A 26,648-nucleotide genomic window follows, 5' to 3' on the forward strand; every position below is an offset into this window, starting at 1 on the left:
GTGCAATTTCATTAAATTATACCGATGTTAACGTACAATATTGTGCGCGCAGATGTTATTCCTCTGAAACATAGAAATATGAATTTATTCAGAATCCATGATTTAAGTAAAACTCAGAACATTGCGTCCACTCCAGTTTACGAAAATATCCGGTTATTGACGGCGTAACTTCATCGTAATGCATGTTTATAAAAATCTTGTCCAGTGAGTGACTACAGTAGGCAGACATGCGTGAAATCGAACCAGCTGGTCCACCGGATACGTTTTCATATTGCTATTGAACTAGTACAGAATGTTCTTAAATTTGTTTCATTTTATTTATACTTCAAGTTACTTATTACGTGGATACGTCAGCTATGGTAATTTTGACTAATATTCAGAAAATTTAGTTCATAGAACAAAATTAAAAATTTAAATCTTCAGGTAATATCTCTGACCAAAATCCAAAAAATCCCTGTTTTTCGAACGTACAAAATAATTTCATAAGTTAGGTTCATTCTATGCGACCAATTTAATTACTGTGCGTTCTGTGTTTTGTTCTGTGTTGAAATGTCCGCCGAACCGATGTCGAACAGACAAGATAGTTCGTTCAATTAAAGCAGTAAAATTTGTATTGTAGGTAAATTCTCATATAAACCGTCGTAAGTCAGAAAAATTCAATTTATAGAACGAAATTAAAAATTCAAATCTTCAGGTAATAAGTCGGACCAAATCCACAAAAATACTACCTGTCGGTTTCTTCAAAAGGGTAAATCCACTCACAGAGATAAGAAACCTACATACCTGTATCCATTCCCGCCTGTTTTCATAGAATAATTTTGTATATTTCATTGCTAACTTCTCCACCAGTAAAATAATGTCAGGAATAATTAATTGAAATACAGTAACATTTTTTTATTCCTATTTAACGAGATTAATTATACAAAAATTCTGAAATGCATTGTTTATTGAAAGTTTTCTCCAAAGGAGCGGCTAATTTCAATTATTCTGTGCGTTCTGAACTGTCCGGTGCGTTCTGTCTTGGTTCTGCGTTGAAATGTCCGTCGAACAGACAAGATGGTTCGTGCTTTTGAACCAGTACAGAATGTTTATAAATTTATTTTATTTTATTTATTTTTCAAGTTACTTAGTTCGTGGATATGTCTGGTATGTTAACTTTCACTAATATTCAGAAAATTTAATTCATAGAACAAAATTAAAAATTCAAATCCCCAGGTAATAACTGAGCAAATCCACAAAAATACAGACCTGTCGGTTATTTCAAAAGGGTAAATCCACTCACAAAGATAAGAAACGTACCTACCTGCATTCATTCGCGCCTGTTTTCATACAATGATTCTGTACATTTCAATGCAGGAAATAAGTATGTTCATCTACATTTATCAGCATATTTATTAAAATTAATCCACATTTATATGTGTTATTTACCTTATTAACATTATGATAAAAAATTAGTGTTCAAATTAAAAGAATTGGAGTAATTAAAACTGTTTGGTTACGATCAAATGTAGCAAGTCCGTGTGGTGGTTCGGCGTTTCAACCAGCTTGTCCGCCCGAATCGGAACAGAGGATTGTAAACCAAGGGTGCAATAGGATTTGCAAATTTTCTGACCGCAAAATATGGTGCAATAACTCAAATTCCATCGTAAATCAAATTCTGTTCTCTCTAGAACGGACCGTGGAAATGAGGCTTAACACTTGCTATTCTACGGATGGAATAACTTGACCTGTGTGATCTTCTCAGTCTCCATCTCATCTGAAGACTCAATTTTTCTATGATTTAATCGCTGCACATCTATCAATCATTTCTGTTGACTCCAAGCATTTAACATTCTTAAATCAGACAATTTCAGACAGGAAGTACGTCACGTGGATCGTACGTAAAACTCTTCATGGAAAATCGCGACAATTGCTTTGATATTTTAATTAACTATGCTTTCAACGTCAATCACACTATAATTGTTAATAAATTTTAAGTAGGAAGGACTTGCAGTGCGGTGCATTTTAATAAATTGCGTCAGAAAATCGATAAGTCCGATACCACAAAGGCCGAGCCTCAAATTGACGTGGTCACGTGGAAATTGTCGGAAATTGGAAAAAAATTCGGTATAATTGGCCACACAAGCTGAAGAATGAAACGCAATTAATACAAGCAAAAAACGAAAATCTTCCATTATTTTGACGCACGCTCGCGACTTATTAAAGACTTAAATATTATTGGTTACGTGCATTTTGTCAACATTTTCCCATTGCGCATTAATGAGCAGTCGATGCGTAAACATGTTCATATATTACTTCAAACTCTTAAACACAACACATAAATATTTAATATTAATGATAATTATTGTTGTTGCGATGGAATATCATATCTTTATTAAAACTGCTTGATCAGAAGAAAAAATTAATACATATTAATTTCACGGGTTTTATAAGAGTTTCTCAAATTCTCGAGCCATTTTTTTAATTAATTAAATATGAATCATGACCCAGAGCTCGGCGGAAATGTTAGAAATATTTCCAGTGTGTATTCCCGGCATTCTCGATTTTTTTCTTTTAGAGTGCGGTTTGTGGAGTAAACTCTGAAAATTTAAATGTAAATTCTGGGCCTTGGTGTGTATAGGAAACATTTTTCTTAGAAATACAGGAAAACAAAATGACAAATTTTCATAAAAAAGTTTTAATAAACTGAAATATTTCAGTCGGAATAATAACTTCGCTCTCAGGTCCTGGATTAAGAAGTGTCTTTCTTATTTGATTGGAATGTAATCAACACAGTAACAATGGAATTTAAATACGGTGTTTAATGACAGTAATCTGTTACTTTACGGCTTCCTGCTCTCTTTAAGCCTATTTAGATTTATTTCAGAGTGACTTGCAATGAATACTCTCATAAAACATAGCAGAACGAATTATTCAACGTGAGTAATACCCATTTGAATCCCGAGGGACGATCAATGAGGATATGTTAATATTTATCCCCAAAGGATCACCGGGAACTTCGAAAATTAAAATAATTATATCGAGACCACAATGGGAACCAGCCTTAAAATATTAACTGGATCACAATTTAATTTTAGATTTGACGGATGACTACATAAATCGTTTCGGATCAATAATCCAGGTGATACTGCGTTATTAAAAAATCCGCTTTTGTTTAGGTACTATGAGTCAGTGTCTGCAAACAAATTACTCGAAGATCAGATAAAGTTGGTAAGCGTGACTATTGTTGTAACCTTCAGTGATCAAACAACATGTCAATCATAAGATTTTGGACATTTCCGAGCCGAGAAAATTGAAGTTCGTGGCAGCAGGAAAAATTCAGCAAACTCGTCTTTCCTTATGCGGACAAAAATCGTTAAGGATCAGACAATTAAGCCTATTAAAAAAAAAAATAACTGAAACAATACTCATATAACGAAGGCCAATCAATATCTTTGTTACAATCTTTAATGCTCAATAATTATGCTTGTTTTCTTAACGCATGCTTAAGGTGGATTTATAATCATTTTATTATTCATGATGAAATTGTTTTTCCCTATATGGAAACATCGTATTGAAATAAAATATCACTCCAGACATGTCACTTTTGATATCTCCATTTATCAAAGCGAACTTTTAAATAAATCGTCCAACCGGAATGGTAATCCGTTGCGCAACGCATGAAAAAATACGCTTTTAGACAAAAAAGCCAGCAGTTTTGTTAAACACACCGCTTTAAAGGGAGATTGTTTAAACAAACACCGTAAAGTGCTAAAACAAATATTGGAGTCGTGTCATCCATTTTTAAAATATTTATTTATTGTTAAAAGCTTTTTCGCGGCTCTCACACTCGCTTAAATAGTGCGTACCAATTTTAATTTTACGCGTGCTGGAAATGAATAATAAATGACGTGTAAACAGCCAACAATATTTTGTTTCAATTACCACACTTACCTTTGACGTGCAACATTAGATTAGATCTTAATGCTTCCATTTCAAGCTTTGATTATTTCCATTGTTCTATTTTTGTGTAAACTTTTGAATTTTATTGTAAATACTGTCTCGTTCCGCATCAACACTTTGCGATATGAACTAAACAAACTTCGCGAGAAACCACATAAAAATTTTTGCATTTTAACGTAGCGTCAATCAATTTAGGAGCAATAAATCTGTGCAACTGCCCACTGATTCAGATATTTATTGCACTTATGGCTATATACAAAATAAAAGTGGAGTCGTAATAGCGCAATCAAATTTTATTTAAACCGCGGTTTGTAGAAAGTGGCTATAAGTTTCAATAAAAATACGGTTATAAGTGTCTATAAAGGCACCAAGAAGTACGACTTTATAGATCTTTTATGGAGGAGAAAAATTCAAAACAATATTTTATTCTCGCCGTATCGAACTTATTTCATTTAATATTTTATTATGTGGAACATTGAAGTTGGTAAATAGTTCACTACCAATGCTATAAAGTAACATAATAACTACAACATTTTGCATTTAAAATTAAACAAGTCAATTATACCCGGCGCCGCTCATATTTTATTGACAAAAGACAAGTCGACTGTCAGTCACCGAAGACAATTATTGTTCAAATGAAAACGGCTATTGTAATAAAACCAGACACTGACGTCGCAAGGAGACTCACTATTTTTGTATCTTTACATTTTTCATGCAGCTCTCAGAATATTAACTGAATTTCATAAGCTAAAAATAAAACACGCAAACAGGCGCTTTTAGAGAAGATATTTTTTATTAACGAATAATATCAGGATTCAACGAGACGTTTCACCACAGACGTTTCGCGCAAAATGATTTACGTAACTCTACCGAGGAACTAAATTTATTAACTAAAAAAAAAACGCGACTCTGCTTTAAGGTTCAAGGATGGAATGTTTATCATATTGAGGAGGCGCAATAAAGACGAAATGAAAGCTCCTCAGTTTTTGGAGGATTTAGTGTTATTTTAGAGAGTTTATTTTGGATAGTCCTAGCTGGTCCTAGCTGAATTTAGCGTGTCTTTAGAAATTCTATCAAATTTTTTTAAGAGCTTTAATTTGGTCAACATCTAACCAAATTTTGAATTCATATCAAGTCTATTTTTGAATAATATAAATTTTCAATTTTTTAACAAGAATATCAAGGATAAATCGTTGGATAATTTTACATGATGCGATTTCAGAGTTAAAAAAACATTCTATTGTCATTCCTCAAACTTTTAAATCTCAGGTTTGAAGACTAACACGGAAAAATAAATTATTTCTCTTCAATAAAAAACTTTTTTGATTTGAGGAAATTAATTCCTGGAAATTTCACTTGTTTGATGGACTATTTCTGTAACGAATCAAAAAAGGAAAACATTATTATTCGCAACAAACTGAAATTTAAAAGTTGGTGTGTTTTTTACTTTTTTTAAAGCTTTATCAAGAAAGACAAAATAATATTTGGCTTACAAGCTTTGCGCTGTTTTTACCCAATGTCTTTCAAACACCATCACAATTTTTAAAAGTCTATCTAAAACTTTAATATTTCTTTCAAATTAAAAAACAGATTTTAATAGAAATCTATTCAGAAACTAAGAAGAATTCTAAAAAAAATCTAAAGTAAATTAGACAAAATCTAAAGTTTAACTTTTAATTTTCCAGAACTTTTCCGAATGAATTCCGAACATACAAATAATTTCTAAAAATTAATATTTCTAATCCTACATATTCTTATTGGCCTAATTTCTATTTCTATATTTAAGTACATATTTCTAAAATACAAATAATCTACAAAATTTACGAAGCATTAAACAGAAAATAAAAAAAAAATAGAGAGTAGGTACCTATACGGGGTCCGGCAACACTTGTGTCCACCCCCAAAATCGTCTTTAATTTTAAAAACAAAATTTTGAAAATTTGCATACGCTCAAAGTTGACAAAGCTCTAGAAGCCGAAAATTTATTTTTTATCACTTATAGTTTTGGCGTCTCGACGCCTTAAAATGTATTTTTTAGCTAATTGTGAAGGTTTGTGAAATCAACCCCTAATTTAATTTTTTTTTAATATAAGTGTGTTAAAAATATCTCAGTTGATATTTTAGATTTAATGTGAATTGTATTTAAAATGTGAGGAAAAAATATTGTTTTATCAAGTTAGTTTCCAATTTCATTACGTCAAAGTTGGGAACTACGTTTACACCGGTCTGTCAACATCTTGTGTCCCAAATGACATCTATCCTTTGGTTCGTTTTAGATGGTAACAAAAGTCTTACTTGGTGAAACTGTTGCTTTGTCGATGTTAATTAACGATTTCTGGTGTCCATAAAGTGCAACATGCCCGAGTTAAACAAAATTCACCTTCATATGAGTGAATGAAGTGACTTGTGAAATTTTGGTGTAAACGTAGTTTGTCACTGCACCGTCAAAATGTTGAAAACTAACTTGATAAAACATCGTTTTTTTCGCAAATTTAAACACCATTTGCAGTAGATTTAAAATAAAAACTCAAATATTTGTATCACAGTTATGTTGAAAAAAAATTGAATTCGCTAATATTACCGCAAAAACTCAAAAATCGCTAAAAATTATACTTTTTAGGCGTCGCGACGTCAAACAAACCGTGATATCAAAACAAATTTTTGTGTCAGCTTCTAGAGCTTTGTCAACTATAAGCGTACGCAAATTTTCAAAATTTTATCTTTAAAATTAAAGACGATTTTAGGGGTGGACACAAGTGTTGCCGGACTCTGTAGAGAGAATTTATTCAGAAAATATACGGAATTTACAAAAATTATTAGGAATCTAGCAAATCTAAATAAAACTTGACATTATGAAGAGGAAATAAAAAGAATTTAAACGGAATCCAGAGAATCTATCTATTTGAAGTAAAAAAATTAGACAAAACTAAATGCATTTCAAACATTTAAACAATTTTTATTTGAATTTCTGATTTTTTTAATTATCAAATTTTTATAAAATAAAAATTGTAGAAAATCAAATAAGAATTTGCCAGAATATAAAGAGAACTTAGAAGGAATAGATACGATTAGATCATTTATTTAAAGAATTTGGAGAATCTAACAAAAATAAAAAGACAGTAGAGATAATCCGACAAGAATCTCAAAATCTGTGGAAAATTATAGCCTATGAAGGAAATATTCAAAGAATTCAAAAGGATTCTAGAAAATTTAAAAATTCGAAAGAATCTTAAGAACTTTTAAACAAAAACTAAAAAGAAAAAAGTGGAAAATAAAAAGATAATAATAATATTAATTAACAAAATGTAAAGAGAATCTAGAAAGTTGCGTTACGTGTTCAATTTTCCATAATTTTATCAAACAAATTCCAAACAACCAAAGAATTTTTAAAATTTAAATTTATGCTTTATTTCACTAATTCCTAAAATTATCAAAATTTTCAAGGTTCCAAGAAAATTAAAGTGTCTACAAATTAAAAAATGGTTATATTATATTGCTTCTCAGAATATCCAGAAAATTTTCGCTTTCTTTTACATCTGATATTTTGGTGAAAACAGACAAAAACTAAAACTACAAATGTATTTTGGGTTGCCTGTGAATAAAAATTGTGTTTGGACCACCAATGTTTTTGTAACATTTGAAGTCTATTTACGCACATCAAAACGAAACAGCGAAAAAAAGACGATTAATGCCATAACTCCTAAAGCCCCTCTTTCATTTTTCGTAATGAAGCGTATAAAAATATCGATTGCAATCTATAATTCGAATCGAAACCCACATGCTCGTTTCGCGCAAACAAGTTGACATTTTTCTCTCCCGGAGTGAAATCGCACATTTAAAAATCGACGTTAATATAAGTCTATTTTTCAAGCCACAGCAGCAATTTGAACTTTCTATAGAAATTTTATTCTTCTGCATATTGCATCTTCAATCAAGCTGACATCCGTTGTTATCACTAAAATATGACATATATCCAAGAAGTATGGTGAAAAATGTATGTCACCTAGTCTATGGAAGTGAAGCAAACATAGATATCTCAAGAAATCAACTTTTCACGAGGTACTCATATGTTTAATGCATCTCGTGTTCGCTAGTAATACGTAAACATTGTATACGTAGTGTTAAAGAATCTGTTTACGAGTTGTCTGAGGATACGATTACAAATTAAATAATCCACTTGAACAAACAGCTGATTTATAAACAAGAACGATGGACCGCGAAACCGCTTATGTGTCATAAAACATTTATTATTCCATTCAGATTTCCGGAACAAGTTTGGCGACGATGGGAAGTGGCGATGCCCCAGGCCGTAGGTGTTTAGTCATCTGGTGGTCTGGAGCTGTAGATCTTTCAAAGCTGCTCTTGCTCATTTTCAACCGTCACACAGACCGTCGCGGAGTGCAGGTGCAACGCCGAGTGTTCTTTACGTGAACTAGTGATCCTGGTGACCCATTTCTAGATTTTTCTTCACGACGATAACTGCAAGAATTCATTGTTTCCACGCTCCAAGATTAGGGATTTATGAGTTTGGTGAGCATCCTGACCTATTTTTATGGGCCACGGGTTAAACCATCTCCTTCGTTCAACTCCCTTTTCCAATTTCACTAATTTTAAACTGCTATCAATTAATAATGATCGGCTCAGGGGTTTATAAAAATTTATGAGCCTGGAGCGGTTCCATTATTGCACTGATGTTATTTAATTAATTGAGCTGTACGCTTAAATTCACCACAAAAATGTTACTGCTGGAATTGTTTTGAACATGACGAATGCCGTCATAATGGACATACTTTAATCTATTACGCTTTATTGCCTTAATTGATCAAAAAACACAAAAAAAATAATTTTGCAAACAAACCTGTCCCAGAAAAGAAACTTTATCTTAACTTTATACGCATTGTGAAACAAAGTTTTTGCAACATTTAATTACTGTAATATCTTACTTTAATTCTTTAATTCTAATTTACGAAAATTTATGAAAATTAGCCGAATGTGGTCGTATATTACCCAAAATAAACACAAAAAGATGTTATTTAGTTGAAGTAAGTTCTGATACGGTCTTAGTTTGTGCTCGTATCTCAAAAGGTAATTATATTTAACATCATTAAACTTTTACATTGCATTTAAAAAGAATCAATTTTGATAAGCCTTTGAGAAAAACGGTTAGCACCATTAAAACGCAACCAAACTCGACGGGCTAACCACTACTTTACTTTTTGTTTGTTATTTTACCATCCTTGTGCAATTTTGCCGAACAATAGTTTGTATTGACTGCTTTCAACAACAAACATTCGTTTTGTTTATGTTTAATTTAAACCAAACTTTATTATTTCGGGGGATGAACGGTTTAACAGCTAGTGGTAACATTATTGCAGATCATCTCTTATTGTTTCACCATTGAAACTAAATTTCAATTCTAGTTTTTCAACTTGTAACAATTAATAACAATTCAAAAAGAACAAAGAATGTAATTTATATAGCGAACAACTGCTGGCTTTTATTCCGAAGATTACACATTGCTAATCCTTTACGCTTTCAGTGGCAACATGCAACACTTTGGAATTAACTGAATTGGTATTTTACAATACAATGAGTACGGGAATTTGTATTTATAGTAAAAGTAAAATTCATGATCCTCATAAATTTCCAGAGAGTGAAAATGTGATGACAGGTGTTTCCAACAATGTTCACTTTAGTTCTCATAAACATTCAATAAAATGTAAGGTCACCGATTTATTATTTAACTGAAAATTTAGAGCTCCCGCACTTAGTTAGTGATTAGTGAAGACGAAGAAATCTACAATCGGAAAATGCAAACTAAACGACTGTTGTTGAGATTGCCTACCGTTCTCACAAAGAAAACAAAAATTTAAAACTAAGACGAGTGAAAAACGAGAAACAACTTTAAATTACAGTTTGTTGTTACAAAAAATATTACAAGTACGAGCTGGAGCTTTATCCCGTTTGAGAGTATTTCAAGCGGAAACGAACTTGAAATGAAATGAGATTTTTATCACAAGTAAAAATGTGTTTTCATTGCTTTTTCTTTGGTGGAACTCAGGTAAGGCAATTGTCTACATATCGTTACATTGTGGGTATAGGAAATTTGAGCTTTATCTGTTTACAAATACGAAAATCATAAAAAAGGATTTTATATTAGGTATTACAAAGGGAGGGAGCGTGCAATTCCAGCAGCGAAAAGTTTAAAGTTTGTACTCAGATTTTTTTAGTTTTAGGAGCACCAGTTACTTAATTTTGCTATTTTTGAACGCATCTGAGCAAACAAACTGCTACATTGTTACTCGAATTTTTATAGACTCAATAAGGTCGATGTTTATGATCTTTATTTTACGTCCATACCGTTAAAGAAGGTATTTTTTTGGTTATTTTTCTTTTTTTTAGTATCTTAGAAATGTAGTTTTCTGAAGCTGCATATTTATTTCTAATCGGATTACTCATTACAATTTATTTTTATTTCCTTTTATTATCTATCCAAGAGAATGTTGAGTTTATATCTTTTATCTTTTATCAAAATTAAAATTGATTTGACTGTGTAACACTATCTATTAGAATTTCCAGACATGTCAAAGTAACAGTTTTAGATGGTTTATTGGGCTATAAGTGTAAAAATATCGCAGAGCGTTTCTCCAGCAAATGCCGCCTGAACCGCTGGCCGTAAAATCTTACTTTCAACTGCTTGACTGTAAATAACTATTTAAATTTATTTATAAGCATCTGCATGAAAATCGTAAAATTAAAACCCAAAATTAATGAACCGAACTGATAAAACATAGATTTGCATGTTTGAACAAATTTTTGTTTCTGCTGGTGGCAGTAGTAATTTCGGATCAAAACAATATTGAATTAACCATGAAATTTGTTGTACATGCATCAAAATATTTAACCCAATGTTTACATTTGAATTATAAATTTTGATTCGTCTTTCTGTCTGTTTCGGCTATCACTCAGACAATGCCGCAAAGTGTTCACGCCGATTTAAATTTGGAACCTCTAAAACCGCAAAAGTACAGTAGGGCCTCGTTAATCCGGAGAGGCAAAAACAAGACCCTTTCCGGATTATCGAGGCGTCCGGATTATAGTATGCCATATTTGACGGTACTAAAACACATGTTTAACTTTAGTTTCTTTAATCAATTTTTAAATGAAAGCATAAAGTCAAAAATGTACATGTTCATGTAGAAAAACAGTAAGTTAAATTAGATAAAACATTAGACTTTACATAAACAAAAGACTGACGACGCATTGGCTCATGGCAGCCCGCACCTACACCCGCCCCCGCCCGTCCCCCCGCAAAGCTCATAGCCCGGCCGGATTACAGCGATCACCGAACTAGCAGAGGTCCGGATTACCGAGGCTCTACTGTAATTACATTTTTGCACAGTCATGCAAACACTAATTGTAACTAAATTCGTCCAGTTAAAATGAATGGAATAACGAATGGACATTATAGTTTGTTGATTTTAAAATAATTTGATTGTACATGTCGTCGATGTGCAATTAGCAGATTTTTGGTTAATAATTTGCGTATGATGTGGCTTGTAAACAAATGCTTTTGGTCCAATAAGTTTGCAGCTATCGCCCACTCAATGGGTCAAGTGTGCAAACACACGAGTAATATCACATTTGATTTCAGTTTGGCTCTGATATGATTTGAGTGCCATAATATCTAAAGAAATGTGGGCCCCTCCTAAGCCCTCCAAGTGGCATTGGGTTTCTTTCCTGGTTTTCTTCGTCACTTGCGCAACGAAAGCGGACAAGATTTATACAGGTGAGTGGTATTATTATTTAGATTAATTCACTTGATAATAATTAAAACATACTTTTTTCTAATTGGAGGTTAGATTAATGCGGCATACTTAATCTGGCTTAAATCGTATCACATTATTTATTTGTAGCATGCCGCTTGGAACATTTATCTGCCTCTGAAGGCTAGAATTAAGAATGCGTGTAGAGCATTTTAATTCCACAAAACGTAAAAATAATTAAAATCACCGCTAATTTCGGAGAAAATTTGCGCAGGGAAAGTCATTACCGATGTTGCAACAGAACTCGACATCCGTTGGAAATCTCGCCTTTCCATAAACAAGATGCGAAACCGGAAAAATTCACCATGCAAATTTAATGCGTTGGCTGTCTTACGCATTGACAAGCACCATTTAATAATGCGAAAACATTATTTTGCGTTGGGGAAATGCGCGCATTCTAGAGCAGCGAAAAAACACGCTGTCTAGCTCCCAGAAAAAACTCTAATTTATTCCGAAATCTGTATGAAATAATAATCCATTACCTGTAAGTGTCAATAAACCGCCAATCACCGTGATTTGTTTAAACACTGACATTTAACGCTCCTTTTACTCTCAACTCGTTTCACTTTTAAAGAAAATAATAGTGTTTTTTTTAAGTGCAAAGTTCGGCCATCGGTGCATTAATTGTTCCTTAAAAAATGCAAAGCAGAGACAAATCTGGTTACTTCATGGCCACAATCTGTCATTACTTAATTTATATTTTTTTGTGCACAGTAAATTATGTGTAACGAATCAATCTTACTCAGTGGCTTGAATGTGGCAAAAATTATAATTGCGCGATAAAATCAATCAAGAAAGTTCTCTTGAAAAACTAACTTGAAATTAAGTTTGAAAGAATTATACGCGAAATCCGATCCTGCTTAAGCACGTTTTGTTTATTTGCATTTTTCCTAAACAAACAGAAAATGCAAGGAAGAAGATAAACGATAAACACGTTGAATTCATACTTTTGTTGTTTCGCAATTTAATTATTCCTTATTATAAAAGTCCTAGAGCTTATTTTCAACTAACTAGCAATCTTGTTTCTTTGAAGCAATTCCTGTAATGCAACTTCTTCAGCACCGTAAGGCACAAGCTGAAAAAACCAAGTGAAACGAAACAAGCGTAGAATTTACAATATCTGCACACGTTATAACCATATTCCTTTCATGATTCTCGTTTAATTGCATTTCAAGAATAATTTCTGCTGTCCGAATGAGCAGCAGTAGAGCAAAAAGCAAAAAACAAGTTTATTGATGTTTATTTTAGTTGATTCATCGATTTATTTATAGTGTTTCTTTTTCTGTTTAATGTTTATCATTCGAGTGCGTTAAACACACAGAAAAACAGACACATTTTTTTTCCTTCTTATGCACTAATAAAAATATAATTGGCCGTAATTATGGTTTATGTATTTTTAAATGCTCATGACTCGAACATGAACCCTCCACTATACGAAATGTGATTTACGAGTATCTTAGAACAACAAGCATTTCAATTACAATTTGCAGCAAGCAATTGGGTTTATAAATAGGAGTTAAAATGAGATTTTCATTATTAATAACGACTATTTTGAGATTTTTAGGAATGACAAAATCGATACTTGAGACGTGGAATATCTACCTAATTAGAGAAAATCTTGTTTCATTAATTATTTTAAATGAGTCGGACCTAATATTATGTCACTTACTTTAGGTGTGTAAATTATTATCTTGCTCTTTAACTAGCTAATTTGCTGTCTTGTTCGTTTGCTAATTTGAATAGACGTTTATTACTGGATCATGAAAATGTATGATAATCCTTCTAATCACCCACGAACGTTTGGATTTTCATTACCTTTTTCACTTCACAGTTGCTACTTTTTCGACTTCCTCTCAGCAAAAACTTGTTTATAGATTCCAGTTCACAAATTATTATTTACGTTATGGTCATAAATTAAATTGTGTGTAATTTCGTTAATAATCGCAATGGGTAGCATTAATTAAACTTGCCTTTCGATTAATTATCAATTTACCGCTTGGCTTTGAGAATCTTAATTATGACATTAAATATTATTTACGGATTCCATTAATTGTAAAAATTATTGTTTAGAAGACTCAAGGTATGTTCCGAGATTGTAGATAAATGGTTCTTGTCATGTTTGATGTGAAGATTTGATTACATGCATTTCTAGCGGCGTACAAGGTCTTACTGCCCAAAGATAAAAATGACTACATAAATCGGAATGAGCTCAGAATGAATTCAAAATCGAAATATCGAGAGATTTTTAGTTAGAGTCTCTAGAATATCTTTATAATAAAATAGTCATTAGGAAAACAAGTTGCGAAACGATTCTATTTTACGCACTAGACGTGTTTTGTGCGTAACAGTCATTTCGCTTGAGTAGCGAACAAGATTTTTTCCTACAATCGCTGTAAATTACAAAATTTAACGGTAAATTCTTCAAGTTCACAGTTCTAACAATTATTTTAAAATTAATAGAATCAGTTTTTAGGTCGATTTCACGGTTAGAATTTGAGAAATCGGTGCGAATAAGCGTGAAATTTAACAAAAGTCAATAAGGGTTCAAGACGATTGCATATTTGTTATTTCAATTCTTGTCAAAGTAACATATTTTTACGCACTTTTACGTACTTTGGTTTAAAATAATGTCATTTCGCAATTAAAATGACAATGAAAATGACAACTTTTTGTAGTAATGGTCGAAAAAATTTACAAAAAGGCATTTTTGAACAGATTTTGGTTCAAAAAGTAACCGCTTAGTGAACTTTGTTTTGATTATTGTTAGATACGACGAATCAGCTGTCAAATTTTATTTATTTTGACATTTCATGACAGATGATTTCTATTATCTTTTTTATAAAATTGAAATTAAGAACAATCGTAGAGAAAACGTTTGAAAACATGTTTGAACAATCTCTTCATGAAAAATGACTTTTTTAAACTCATGTCTTAAATAATTTTAATATTGAGATGAACTTCAAATATTGTGGATTTTTTAAATTATCTCGCAAGATTTTGTAAATCCTTAAAAATTCTTAATTTTCATTGTAATTTAAGAACTTTTAAGTTTTTATGGATTAAAAGTACTTTTACAGTACAATAAAGTACAATAAAAATAAAGACAGATGCTAAGAGGCGGTTTTACCATCGTTTTTTGGGCATTTCAATATCCGAATTTAATAGTCGATAAAAAACCATGAAGAAAATTGAAATTTTTGTTTTTTGACCGTCTTTTCTTGACTATTTATGTTACCAATCTAAAATTTAGCCAGATGATAGATTTCGAGCTGCTTTTTCGATTGATGTAAACTTAGAGGTATGAATCGTCGTTTTCGCCCCGAAAAAAAAAATTGAAAATCACCAAAAAAACATCTCTTGAAAACAGATTTTGGTAAATTTCTCGTTTATTTGTGAAGCAAGCTCATTTAAACTTGCGCTCATTAAACGCAAAACATCACGCAAAATCCAAAATGGGGCAATTTTTTAGCCTACGTTAACAAATAATTGAGTTATGGCCGTTTGAATGTTTGGGTCAATCTCGCTTTGAAAAAGTTTCTTAATTATCGACCAAAAAAGACCTATTGAAAATCTATTTCGGTCAATGTCTAGTTAATTCATGAAGCAAACTTACATTATTGGGGTTTATTTTACGCAAAATTTTACACTGAATTCGAATCTGTACGCAAAATTTCGGTACGCCAACAAATAACTGGGTAAAGACCAAATTTCTATTTCAATAATGTCAGTCTGAATTTTATTTAAATTTTTAACATTTAAAATCTGATTTAGTAGTGTTTTTTCTTAGAATTTCTAGGATAAAATTCATTCTGTGAATCATTTGAATTTTTTGTTATTTAATTTGTTAAATTTTCTAGATTCTTATGCTTTGTTTTCTATTTTTTGAGTTTTGCAGATTGCTATAAATTATTTTCTCGTATCCTATAAATTATTTATTAGTTTTATTGATGCTATCCACTACTCAAATTTAAAACCCATTACCCATCAATTTCATATTTTCTCAATTATCTCTCTAGACCCTTAGTACCTTCGATTTTTAGACTTCTTCCGGTGCTGCTTTATTGCAATTGAGAGATTTCGAAATTTTGCTCATCTCATCCATTCGAATTCAATTCTTTGTTTCATCGAACACTTTTATTAATGATTTCTTATTTTTCTATCATACGACTGATCCAAACTTAATTGAATGTCTCTCACGAAACCAATTTTGTATTTTTCCCGCTTTTACCAAAGGAGTTTAAAACTAGCAAAAAAACAATAAAAGCCCCATCGGATTGTAAAATTTTGTAATTCCAACAGCAGAGGCCCACTCGCCGCTAATGAAAAAGTCGTTCTCAATTTGTCTTTTTCTCAGAATCACGTACACTCATATAATTTAATTATATATAATTACCGTTTCTTCTGAAGCAAAATTCCTGCACGTTAAGTGAATTCCAAGTCGGCGATTTTCATCTACACTATTTGACGTTGTGATTGATTTAGGTATTATTCTACAATGTGATTACTTTTATTTGTAACATAAGAAAAATAAGGAAGTTGCATTGAATGGAGTTCTTCTGTGGAGTGAATTATCACCCCATAAAGCAATGACACTTATTGCAACATCGTTCTGTATATTCGCATTCTAAGCATATTTAAAAACTATTTCTACAGCCATACTTCACAAATGCAGCAGTTATGCTGTACTTATTTATGACAGTCGTCGATTTATGGTAGACATTACAAATCTATTCGCTGAGGTGTTTCAATTCCTGCGAAAGAAGGTAATTAATAAACGCGATCTGAAGTTATTCCGTTCGCACTGAATCGTAATTTAAAATAATGCTTCTCCCATGCCGCTTTTTAATCAGAGTAATTTGCGGTAAAGACAGGTCGTAATAAGATGCAGCAGCAGGGCTTCCTCTAAACACTCCTGACACGAATTCGAGTACATAATTTACAATATAAGTGAACGGTACGTACCTCTGGTAGCAATTCATCGTGATGGCCCTTAGTGGGCGGTAAACCGTGGGTGAGACGGCAATACAGCTTATTACTTTCAATATTTGCATAAAATTCAAATAAGACTATCGGATAAACATGTTATAATCAGAAACATCTCCATTTCACCGAGGATAAATCGCTGATTGCTGTTATAAAGACAAAAAAAGGGGAACAAGAAGTTAGTCACGCAGTTTCGCGTGTCATTTGTGGCTAATAAATAAAACCTTTTCGTAAAAAAGATGTAAACTTGATTTCAGTGAGATAAGAGCTGATATTTCAGCGTTAATATTAGTGTTTGACGTGTTAAATATTGTTTATAAAGCGAGGATTTTCATTCGTGTCTAAATCGTTAGTTTAGCACCTTTCTTAACGCCGTTAAAATCCCAATTTTATTGCTTACTGTCTATGAATAATTTTATTGAGGCGAAGAGGAAAGTTGTGTAAGAGTTCGTTCGATCCTCCTGGTAACTTTCTTTGAAGACGCGGTTTCAGCGTCGTTTTTTAATGGGGTCAGAGTTTCAAATGTGAATCAGTTTGATCAATTTACTGCACAGTTTGGACGAAATTTGTACTGGAGCAGTGGAAAGCCATTTCTAAAGACTACCGATTCTAAATCTCTAACAAATTTCAAATTTATTTAGGTTTTTTTTTAAAATGTGGTCATTTAAAATTTAAAAATTTTCAAAATTGGTTCTATATAGGTACTTGAGAATTTTGCATGTTGGACTGCCAAATAAAGAAGTCAAAGATAGTCTCCAAAGCAAATTTCAAATTTATACTTTCACAAATGACGAATTTACAATTATTTTTTCAAAAATTTTATTCAACAAATTTAAAAATTTACAAAATTTGTCCCATCTACATAAAAATTTTAGATTTTGGCGTGCCGAATAAAGAGGTTAAGAGTAGTAAGTTCAGCAAATTTCAAATTTATAGTTCCTCAAATGACCAATTTACGATTTTTTTTTCAAAAATTTAATTAGTTAAAATTTGTATAAATTCCAAAATTCGTTCTATTTACTTGAGAATTTTGCATTTTGGCGTGCCAAATAAAGAAGTCAAAGATAGTCTCTAAAGCAAAAATTCAAATTTATAGTTTCAAAAATAACTAATTTACGATTTTTTTCAAAAACTTGATTAAGCAAAATTTAAAAATTTACAAAATTTGTTCTATTTACTTGCAAATTTTGAATTTTAGCGTGCCGAATAAATAAGTTTAAAGGTAGTACCTTCAGCAATTTATAGTTCCGCAAATGACCAATTTACGATTTTTTTTCAAGAATTTGGTTTCTTGGCAGATAAAAATTTCCAAAATTCGTTTTATCTATTTGATAATTTTGCATTTCGGCGTATCGAATAACGAAGTTTAGAGTAGCAACTGCTGCAAATTTCAAATTTATAGTTTTACAAATAACCAATTTACGATTTTTTTTTCAAAAACTTGATTAAATAAAATTTATTTTTTTTTAAATGAATTCTGTTTACCTGCAAATTTCGAATTTTAGCGTGCCGAATAAAGAAGTCAAAAGTAGTAACTTCAGCAAATGTTCAATTTATAATTCTTCAAATGACCAATTTACGATTGTTTCTTCAAAAATTTGATATAAATTTTTAAAGTTTGGAAATTAGAAGGCTTTTCTGACTTTCCACTTTTACATGACAAATTTTCCCGAAATCTTGTGGACTAGTGTAATTTTCATTGTCTCCTCAATGTCTCCAGAGCCTTACAAATCAAGCTTTATACATTGTGCTAATCGAAAGAATTATCTAAAGCTATAACATTCCCGTGTAACATCCAGCATTAGATCTTTCCGGAACGCTCGGCATTTCCCAGTCTTTTAGAAATAAAATCCTAACTTTATACGAACGAAGCGAATAAACATATTGTAGGAGTCTGCAAATCGAATTACCATTTCAGATTTATCTAGAAATTTACGGTGACATTAACAAACGAGATACTGGCAAAAACGGAAAATAATTGCATATTTGGCTTTAGAAACAGAAGATTACATCCGGAAAGAGCTCCTTTCTGCAAACATAAACTAGAGAGGGAAATAAATTGAAATAATAGATAATTAAATGTTGGTCAATCAACGAGAGTTTTTTTTTGTGTTAATCCAGGGGATAAAAACGAATATAAACCGCAGTGGTCCACTATTTCCACACTCTAAATTTTCCGATTAATTAACTTTACTGCAAAACCAGTAACATTTAACCTACGCAAGGCAATTTAAACTAAAACAACGCAGGAGCCGCTTTAATTGCCTCATACACATGTAACTAGTCAAATACATACACGCATAACATAACAGTTCGTAAGTGATTACACTGAAACCCAATAATTATAGTCGAACCGCGATTTTTCGTCGAAATAATTATGTCCATAAATTACTGCCGCGTTGCGGATAAGTGGAGCTGATGAATGGATGAATGAATAAGTGCATTCAACAAGCTGTCAAAGTGGGAAGTCGCAAGTGTAAGGTGTGGGATGCACTGTAGTAAAAGTAATCATTCAAAATGTGAAAAGGAACAGATCGCGAAGTGTTTTATGAAGAGGTCGATCCTCCGCCTACCAACACTTGTAACGAAACACCGAAACTTGCTTTTTAGATGTTGTTAAATCACTTCTTCTATGTAGGTTTCTTGTTTATTAAACACCAGAGGAGCCGCCCACCTCTTTGCCTTCTTTCTGCCGGTTACTGGCCTAAAAACTGTCCAGAACAGATGTAATAATCCTTAGGGAGTTAAGGAACCCTAAAAACCAACTATTCTCTCCAGTTAGGACTTAATGAGCTTGAGCGTGACAGAGATATCAATCTCCATAAAGAGGCTGCGTGATCAGTTTTCGTAGTTTACCTGAGTCCAAGCTTTTTTCGGCTTTAATGATTTTATACGAGGAAATCATTCTTTGTCACCGCAATTATTTCCTGCATTTACGTCAGAGCTGTCTGCTTATATCAGGAAAACGGTACACTTATGTCGTATCAAAGCGTAAATACCCATAAACGTCTTCATTATATTACAGTAGCTATTACTGCAGTAATAAAATTTCAATTCAAACACTCGTGTTGATGTATTACTCAACAGACGTAATCGCAAAATTCAGGACCATGACCAGTCAGGCTAAAGCCATAAAATCATGTCTTCCATACCAATTTGTACATGCAAATCGTTGTTATCGAACTAAAAAAGCGCTCTCAAGTAGCCTAGGAAGCAGATTCTTTCAAAATGACTCATTCTTTTTAATAACATGTAATTACGAGTGAATGTTACAAAATTGATGTCGTTTTCTTTAATTTCTATCATTAATTCCGAAGAATTAATTTTTATAATAAAATTATACAGTGACATTTATTTCGCGTGATGTTTTCTCAACCGTCTAATTGTTTATAATCCAAATTTTATGTAAATATCTGTCACACTTAATTTATATTTACACAAATTTCTCTCGTAATAAGACGAATATTTGCAAGAATATAAATCGCTGGAATTCGTTGCAACATCATCCCACACAATTGTCAAACATTTTTACAGTAATTTGTGAATTAGGTCGATCCACGTAACGCTTGTATTTTCAATCAAAATCAGAAACGTATTGGTAAAGAGTAATTTGATAAATATGCATGAAGCAAAATTTTGTGCAGCTGTTTTGAAATTTTACAAACACTGACGGGATGCAAAAATGTTGGAAACATAATAATAATTTATTAGTTCAAACCGTTAGTCTTCGAGAAATAATAGAAGGAAAAGTTGTCAGGCGCAGGTAATTTAAAAATGAATTATGCAATTATTCTTATTTTGAGTTTTTTACCTAGATGTAAATTTTTCTAATTATGTTGTAACGTTTCTAAAATGAGAACAAGGTCATTTATTAAGATTTTTATGAATTAGGGGATAAACGCGAGACACCGCTGGTATGGGAGGCGATTTAGGAGTCCCATAAATGCCTGGGTACTTTTCCACCGTTGACACGACAACATCAGTGTTCAACCTAAAATGAATAATAGTCTAGTAAGTCTCCACAGTTCAAAACTTACTATTATCGCGTTTATCTTTTTTATCTTTTCTTCGGCTCCAATCCTAGGGGAAGTTGGATCAAGCCTTTGCCCCAAAAATTTCGTGTGTTCGCCAGGAAGGGGTTGGTGAGGCGCAGACCACCCCTGAGCGTTTTCGACTGTCCCTCTGGAAGGTGTTGGCACCCTTCCGGTGAATTTCAGAGCCCACGTTCCTTCTTGTATCGTCGCACCGAACCAAGGGCGACTCGGTGTGGTTTAAAGCCCCTTTATGTTGTCCAGTCCAGGAATTCGTCATGACTGGTTCCCGTACTTTTCTCTAAATCCCTACAACAACCATTTTAGTTTTCAAGATCAACCCTCTCGCGATTACTATGTTAGATAACAGTATCACTTACCAACCTACGTTTATTGCGGACATTCACCAACAACAACAAACTAACATAACCTGTCAATCACGACTCTTTGACAAGTGCGACATTGAGAGCGCCCGCGGTACTCGCGCAGAGGTCGGAATCTTCTTATCATCCCCGAAATCACAGGTAGTGCCACCTACGATTCCTCGTGGTATTTTAACGTTCTTTTTCCGTTTTGGGCTTCGAAGGAAGCAGACGTAGTATCTTACCTTAAAGTACCGTATCTTTACCGTCTAAGCACTTCCTAGTACTATTTGAAGTCCCGTACTTGCGGTTAAGAACCCCAGAACCGCATTAGGTATCGTTCACCCTCAGAGAGGTAATATTTCACGTTTTTTCTTGACGATACTAATTTAGAAAATTAGGGTCGCACGGACGCCTACAACTCTCGCACGAACGACTACCCGATTCTCGCCGGTACGCCTACAACACCCTTGCCCGTCGCCTTGAGTCCCCGATCGACCTCGTGGAGTAGCCGAGACTTTCTCGCCCGCTAACAACCACCCCGAGCGGCCACATACAGCCCGGACCAGACGACCGAGGCACCTGGAGCGTTCCCGACGGCGATAAGTACCTTTTTTTGCGATATTATTGTTTCATTGCGTCACCGCCTGAGTCGTACTATCGACGTCGCCGACAGCGTGCTTTTATCGACTCCATCGAGAGTCTCGCTTGCCTGTAATCTGATTTAATTTATTTCTTGAGTCCAATTTAACTGATCATTATTATTTTTAATATTTAACCTTTTTTAACATAGTCATTCTGTAAACCAATCACAGCTGTGACACGGTATCGAACCTGTCATTTAAATTTAACTAACCAACCTCACCTCAATTTTCACCAATTGTTAATTTCATATTTTTTATTAAAGCCTAATTTTTTAAACCATTTATCTTACTTCCGCGTAGCATTGAGCGACTTGGCTACTTTTAAATCAAACTAAGTTCTTGGCGCCCAGACTCTCTGACCCACGACACCAGCTCACCAAAGGCTATAAGAGCACCGGTGCGGTGTCACCTACCGACCTTTTTTTGAAAGGTGTGACAATGTTTAAATAAATTACTATTTTCGCTTTTCGTTGGAAGAGAACTAAAATGTGCAAACACGGAAATCCAATGAGATCAAATAAAATCTGTTTTTCATTTTTTTAGATTTCTTTCAATTTTTATTTTTATTTTTTCTTCTTTCTCATTTTAATTTTGTAATAGATCCAGTTTCGAACTATTTTTTGTTAAATCTCGGTGATTCACCACCCACTAACTTACCTGGAAAGGGGTCCATGCCGGGTGGCCCTCTGCGGTGCGAACTTGTTATTTCTGTCGCCTTCAAGCTGTTCTGGCTTTGCTTTTTATGTTCAGTTAAGTTTTAAGTTTTCCACACTATGTTCATTTATTGGTTTAACTACGATAAAGTATATTGGTTATAATTTTATTTTTTTTTCTATCTCCATATAGAGAAATGCTCTATTTAACTCTGGCGACTACCCGAAACTTTAAACGCCTTTAATGCAGTTATTTGTAGCCGTACGGGAAAAATAGAGGCAGTTTTGGATTCAGCGTGAAATTCTGCGTAAAATCAGCCCACGAAACAGAAATTTTTTTCACAAGTAAACTAGATATCGACTACAATATATTTTGTGCGCCTCCGTCACTTTTCATGAGATTTGTGATACTCATTTGCGGCAAGAAGATCACCTTTTGAATCTCTAGGCAGTCAAACCTGACATTTCGAATAGTTGGTTTTATTTTGCAAGTTGGCATCGCTGCATAAATGTCAGTTGTGTCAATTTGTGTGAGAATTTGGAGGCCAATGACCTTCGAAAATAATAAAGGTAGATTAATTAAGCAAAGATACCACAAAAATTTGCTGAAACACATTTGAATTTAAATTAATCTGCAATCGTTTGATTTGAATGGGGTGCTACCAACCTCTTTCCCAGCTGATGAAATTCCCCTAAATGAGGGAATGACGTTTCAAATTCAAACCAAAAGTCAAAATAAATTACTATAAATATTTGTCGGCGCACAAAATTTCATGTTTGACACGGCTAGAAAATGTTTTGGAAATGCTCGGAAATTGAAATCCTCGCCCCCCGGGCTCGGATTTCAATACTTTCCTTGCATTTCCAAAAGAACATTTTCTAGCCTAGTGAAACAAATAACTATTGAGAATAAATTTTATGGAGTCATTTTCAAGAATTTTTTTTCAAAGCGAAACGACGTTTAATACTTTTGAGTTACGTCAATCAAAAAAGCAACTCAAGTTCTATAAACTAGACAAATCTCAGATCAATAGGTCAAATAATATACGAGTGGCGATCAAAAAACCAAAAATTTAAAATTTTTCATTTTTTGACTCGCAACATTACTTCAATTTAGGTTTTGTCGTTATAATCCTTTTATCATCTTAATTTTGTATAATTTTTTTTTGTAACATTTGTCTAATCAGAATGAAAGTGAATCTTCGTTTTTATTTTTTTGATAAAATCATCTAATATTGTTATTTTAAATTATTCATCTCTAAAATTTATTCTGTTTAATTTGTGGACTTATTCTATTTTTTTCTTAAATTTTTATACTTTTCACCTGCTTCTCTAGCGACTAAAATTTAAGTAAAAGGTGAATAAAGCTCAAACCAAAATAAAGCAAATTTCTTAAGAATCTTTTTGTTATTCTTCTTTTAAAACTAGGTTAAAAAGTGCCGGATGTTAAAGTTTACTACTCGTTTCATACATAGGAGCCAAAAAATCAGAGACAATATTTTCCCAGTCCCAAAAATAGGTTTTCACAGAAATTTTCACCAAACATCCCGCATTTATTTTACCAAAATTAAAACAAACAGGTGCTTACATTTTTCTGAGAAACGCAAAATTATAAACGCTGACACAAGCCATTGGTATGTGAATAATGATATTTATTTTCAAATAGTTGCATTCAACAAAATGTAAATATGATATTTAAATAATTCAGTCTCTAGTATACAAACTCGGCACAAGTTGTAATTTCGATTCAATACTTGATTCCATAAATTTCTTGTATCCTTCGAAAAAAACTAAAAATAGCAAAGTACATATCCACCCACCTTGACACTAAAAATTCGTGTACCTAAAACCATTTAACATCAAAAAAATGTAACCTTCTCCATTGATTTAATTAAATTCAGTTGTTCATTAATAACTATATTAAACATTCCCGATCAAGCTAATTAAGAACAAGTTCCGTCAAACAGATAAATAAATAAAAAGTTGACAAGACCACAATGAAGCCGAAAGCTTGATTATGTGACTCGTTGATTTGTTTATCCACCATACACGACTTATTAATTAGGACTTTTCTAATTAAAAGTGTTTGGATTTGAATGCAGTTGACGCAAACACATTTCGTTGTTTACACATCTCCGATCAATTTGTGTGCAATCGCAGTCAACAAAACCAGGTGCACTTGAGCCGTCAAATTATTAAAATATCATATGATGTATGTGTTATTTAATTAAAATTGATTGGTCTGTCTTGCATTTAATTATAACTGAAATGAATAATGGCGGCGAATGGGTGTTTCCTTTTTAGACACGTTGTCATTACACTTTATAAATTTATACCCGCTCTACCATTAAAAACAATTAATTTATTGTTCCTTAATTCCCTCTAATGTTCGTTTTTGGATCGTTCCGAAAACTTCTGTTATTAGGCTTGAGGGTACACCATTTTTTCTTTTTAATAAGTTTAATTAAAAATTTATTTTCGACATCAACTCATTAATCGCGAAAGCTTTGTAAGAAGTCTTTCCGGAATTTCGTAGGTATTACATTACATTAAACATTAGTGAACGTCAAAGAAACAGGAAATTAAATCTTACACGCTACACTACACGAGATCAAACACTTTAGTGTAATATTAATTGATAATTAAAAGTGTAATGATCTCATTTTTATAGACTCCTTGATTCTGTAGCAGCTGTTCATTGTGTGGGAATGTAAACTAGTCAGATCTACCTATTTCACCTTAAAAAACCAACACAAATAAAACGTAGGTAGCTTTCAATTACCAATAAAGGATACAACAGTTTCCTGTCTTATTGCGTATTGATTCGATCACATCTATCCTCGTTAGAAAAAATTAGTTTTATAGCTTTATTTGACATTTATATCTCTGAATTATTTGATGCTTTTATAACTTCCTAAATATGAAATATTAACACCACTCCAAGTGTTTTAAATGCTAATCAAGGAAATATCCGAAGGCGTTAAATTAAAAAATTATTAACTCCGAGATGTGTCGAGAACGATTTTTATTGCCGAATTTTATTTGGCATTGATTTCCACTTAAAATATCATGCTCACGTCGATCGAGCGAATGTTTTTTTACTACAAAGAGTGTAATAAAATTTAAGAAAACAACTTAGTTATATTTAAAAGTGAGTAATGAGCAACTTGGGAAATACTGTAGGCATAAAGTTTTTATTTACATATCTCTTAAAAAAACAAAAAGCACAAGACGCGGCAATAAATATGCAATTTTATTTTGTGTAAGTTCCTTTGTTTCGTTATCCTTCAAGAAAATCACAACATGCAGATAATAAGTTTGTTATTTTAAAGACAATAAAACAGCTTTTCTTAATCTCCTGAAATAGAAATCCTGATGTTTATGTCGTTTTAAAGTCCTGTTACTGCCGGAGTCGCACGGATAATTCGACGTTATGTCTTGTAATAATTAATTTAATACCAAGCACTGCGGTTTCTTGACGCTAAAATTTCATGAATGTTGCAGTTATTTGCATAATTTCAGCTTTTTCGATCCGTAATTTCTGCACAAATCTAGGATTGCAATTTTAAGGTGCTTACAGTTCTTGGAATTTATTATTTTTGAATGTATTAACTTTTTTTTTCTTAAAAAGCGGGCCAAATTCTAGCACTTTTACAGAATGTTTTACAAATAAGCGGCAATTCGTAAACTGTTAAGTCTTTGGACTTCTTTAAGAAAGAATCTTTTTTTTTGTTCGTTTAGAAGTTATAGCTTTCTCAAGATGACCAATGAGATGCGATAGGAAAAAAACTAAAAAACACATGTGGTTACGTTGCTAAACAAATCTGAAGTAAAATATTTGATGGATTGTAAGGAAACAACGAAAATACAACAAGTTCTCAATGTGTCCTTAAACTGTCTGTCTTAAAATTTTGAAGTCTCTGGTGGAACTTTGCCAAACAACCTGATATGCGATATGTATCTATTGGAAAAATATTCATATCCTAAAACCGCTTTCTGGTAAACCATTTTTGTGCACTTCACCATAAACTAAAAGCATGTCGACAAACTTTTGAAATGTGTAATTTTACATTTTTAAGACAAATGCATTGATTCGGCTTATACGTTATTTTTTCTGCAGACAATTTACCGATTTACAAAAGAGCAATTTTAGAAATTGGCATTGTTTGAAAGGGATAACTTGGATACCTGTAATGAGCACATGTCA

At 32.6% G+C, this 26,648-nt stretch overlaps 1 protein-coding gene and 1 long non-coding RNA gene across 2 annotated transcripts in view; one reads left to right on the forward strand and one right to left on the reverse strand.

Moving 5' to 3' along the window:
* The first annotated feature begins 8,239 nt into the window (after nt 1-8,239).
* AdamTS-B (ADAM metallopeptidase with thrombospondin type 1 motif B) overlaps nt 8,240-26,648 on the forward strand; it is a 37,261-nt gene continuing 18,852 nt past the window's right edge. Inside the window, exons 1-2 of the mRNA XM_088038265.1 lie at nt 8,240-8,472; nt 11,597-11,731. Coding sequence (XP_087894391.1) covers nt 11,638-11,731 — 94 coding nt within the window. The 5' untranslated portion in view covers nt 8,240-8,472; nt 11,597-11,637. The remainder of the gene's footprint in view (nt 8,473-11,596; nt 11,732-26,648) is intronic.
* LOC148173177 (uncharacterized) lies at nt 20,580-21,468 on the reverse strand. Its single transcript, XR_015770298.1, has 4 exons — nt 21,390-21,468; nt 21,163-21,316; nt 20,789-21,091; nt 20,580-20,742 (listed from the first exon to the last, which is right to left on the reverse strand). It is a non-coding gene; the product is annotated as an uncharacterized LOC148173177 (long non-coding RNA).

Source organism: Gnatocerus cornutus, chromosome 6 (assembly GCF_029298725.1).
Source record: "Gnatocerus cornutus isolate USDA-ARS CGAHR chromosome 6, icGnaCorn1.1, whole genome shotgun sequence".
In the NCBI taxonomy this organism is placed as follows: Eukaryota; Metazoa; Arthropoda; class Insecta; order Coleoptera; family Tenebrionidae; genus Gnatocerus; species Gnatocerus cornutus.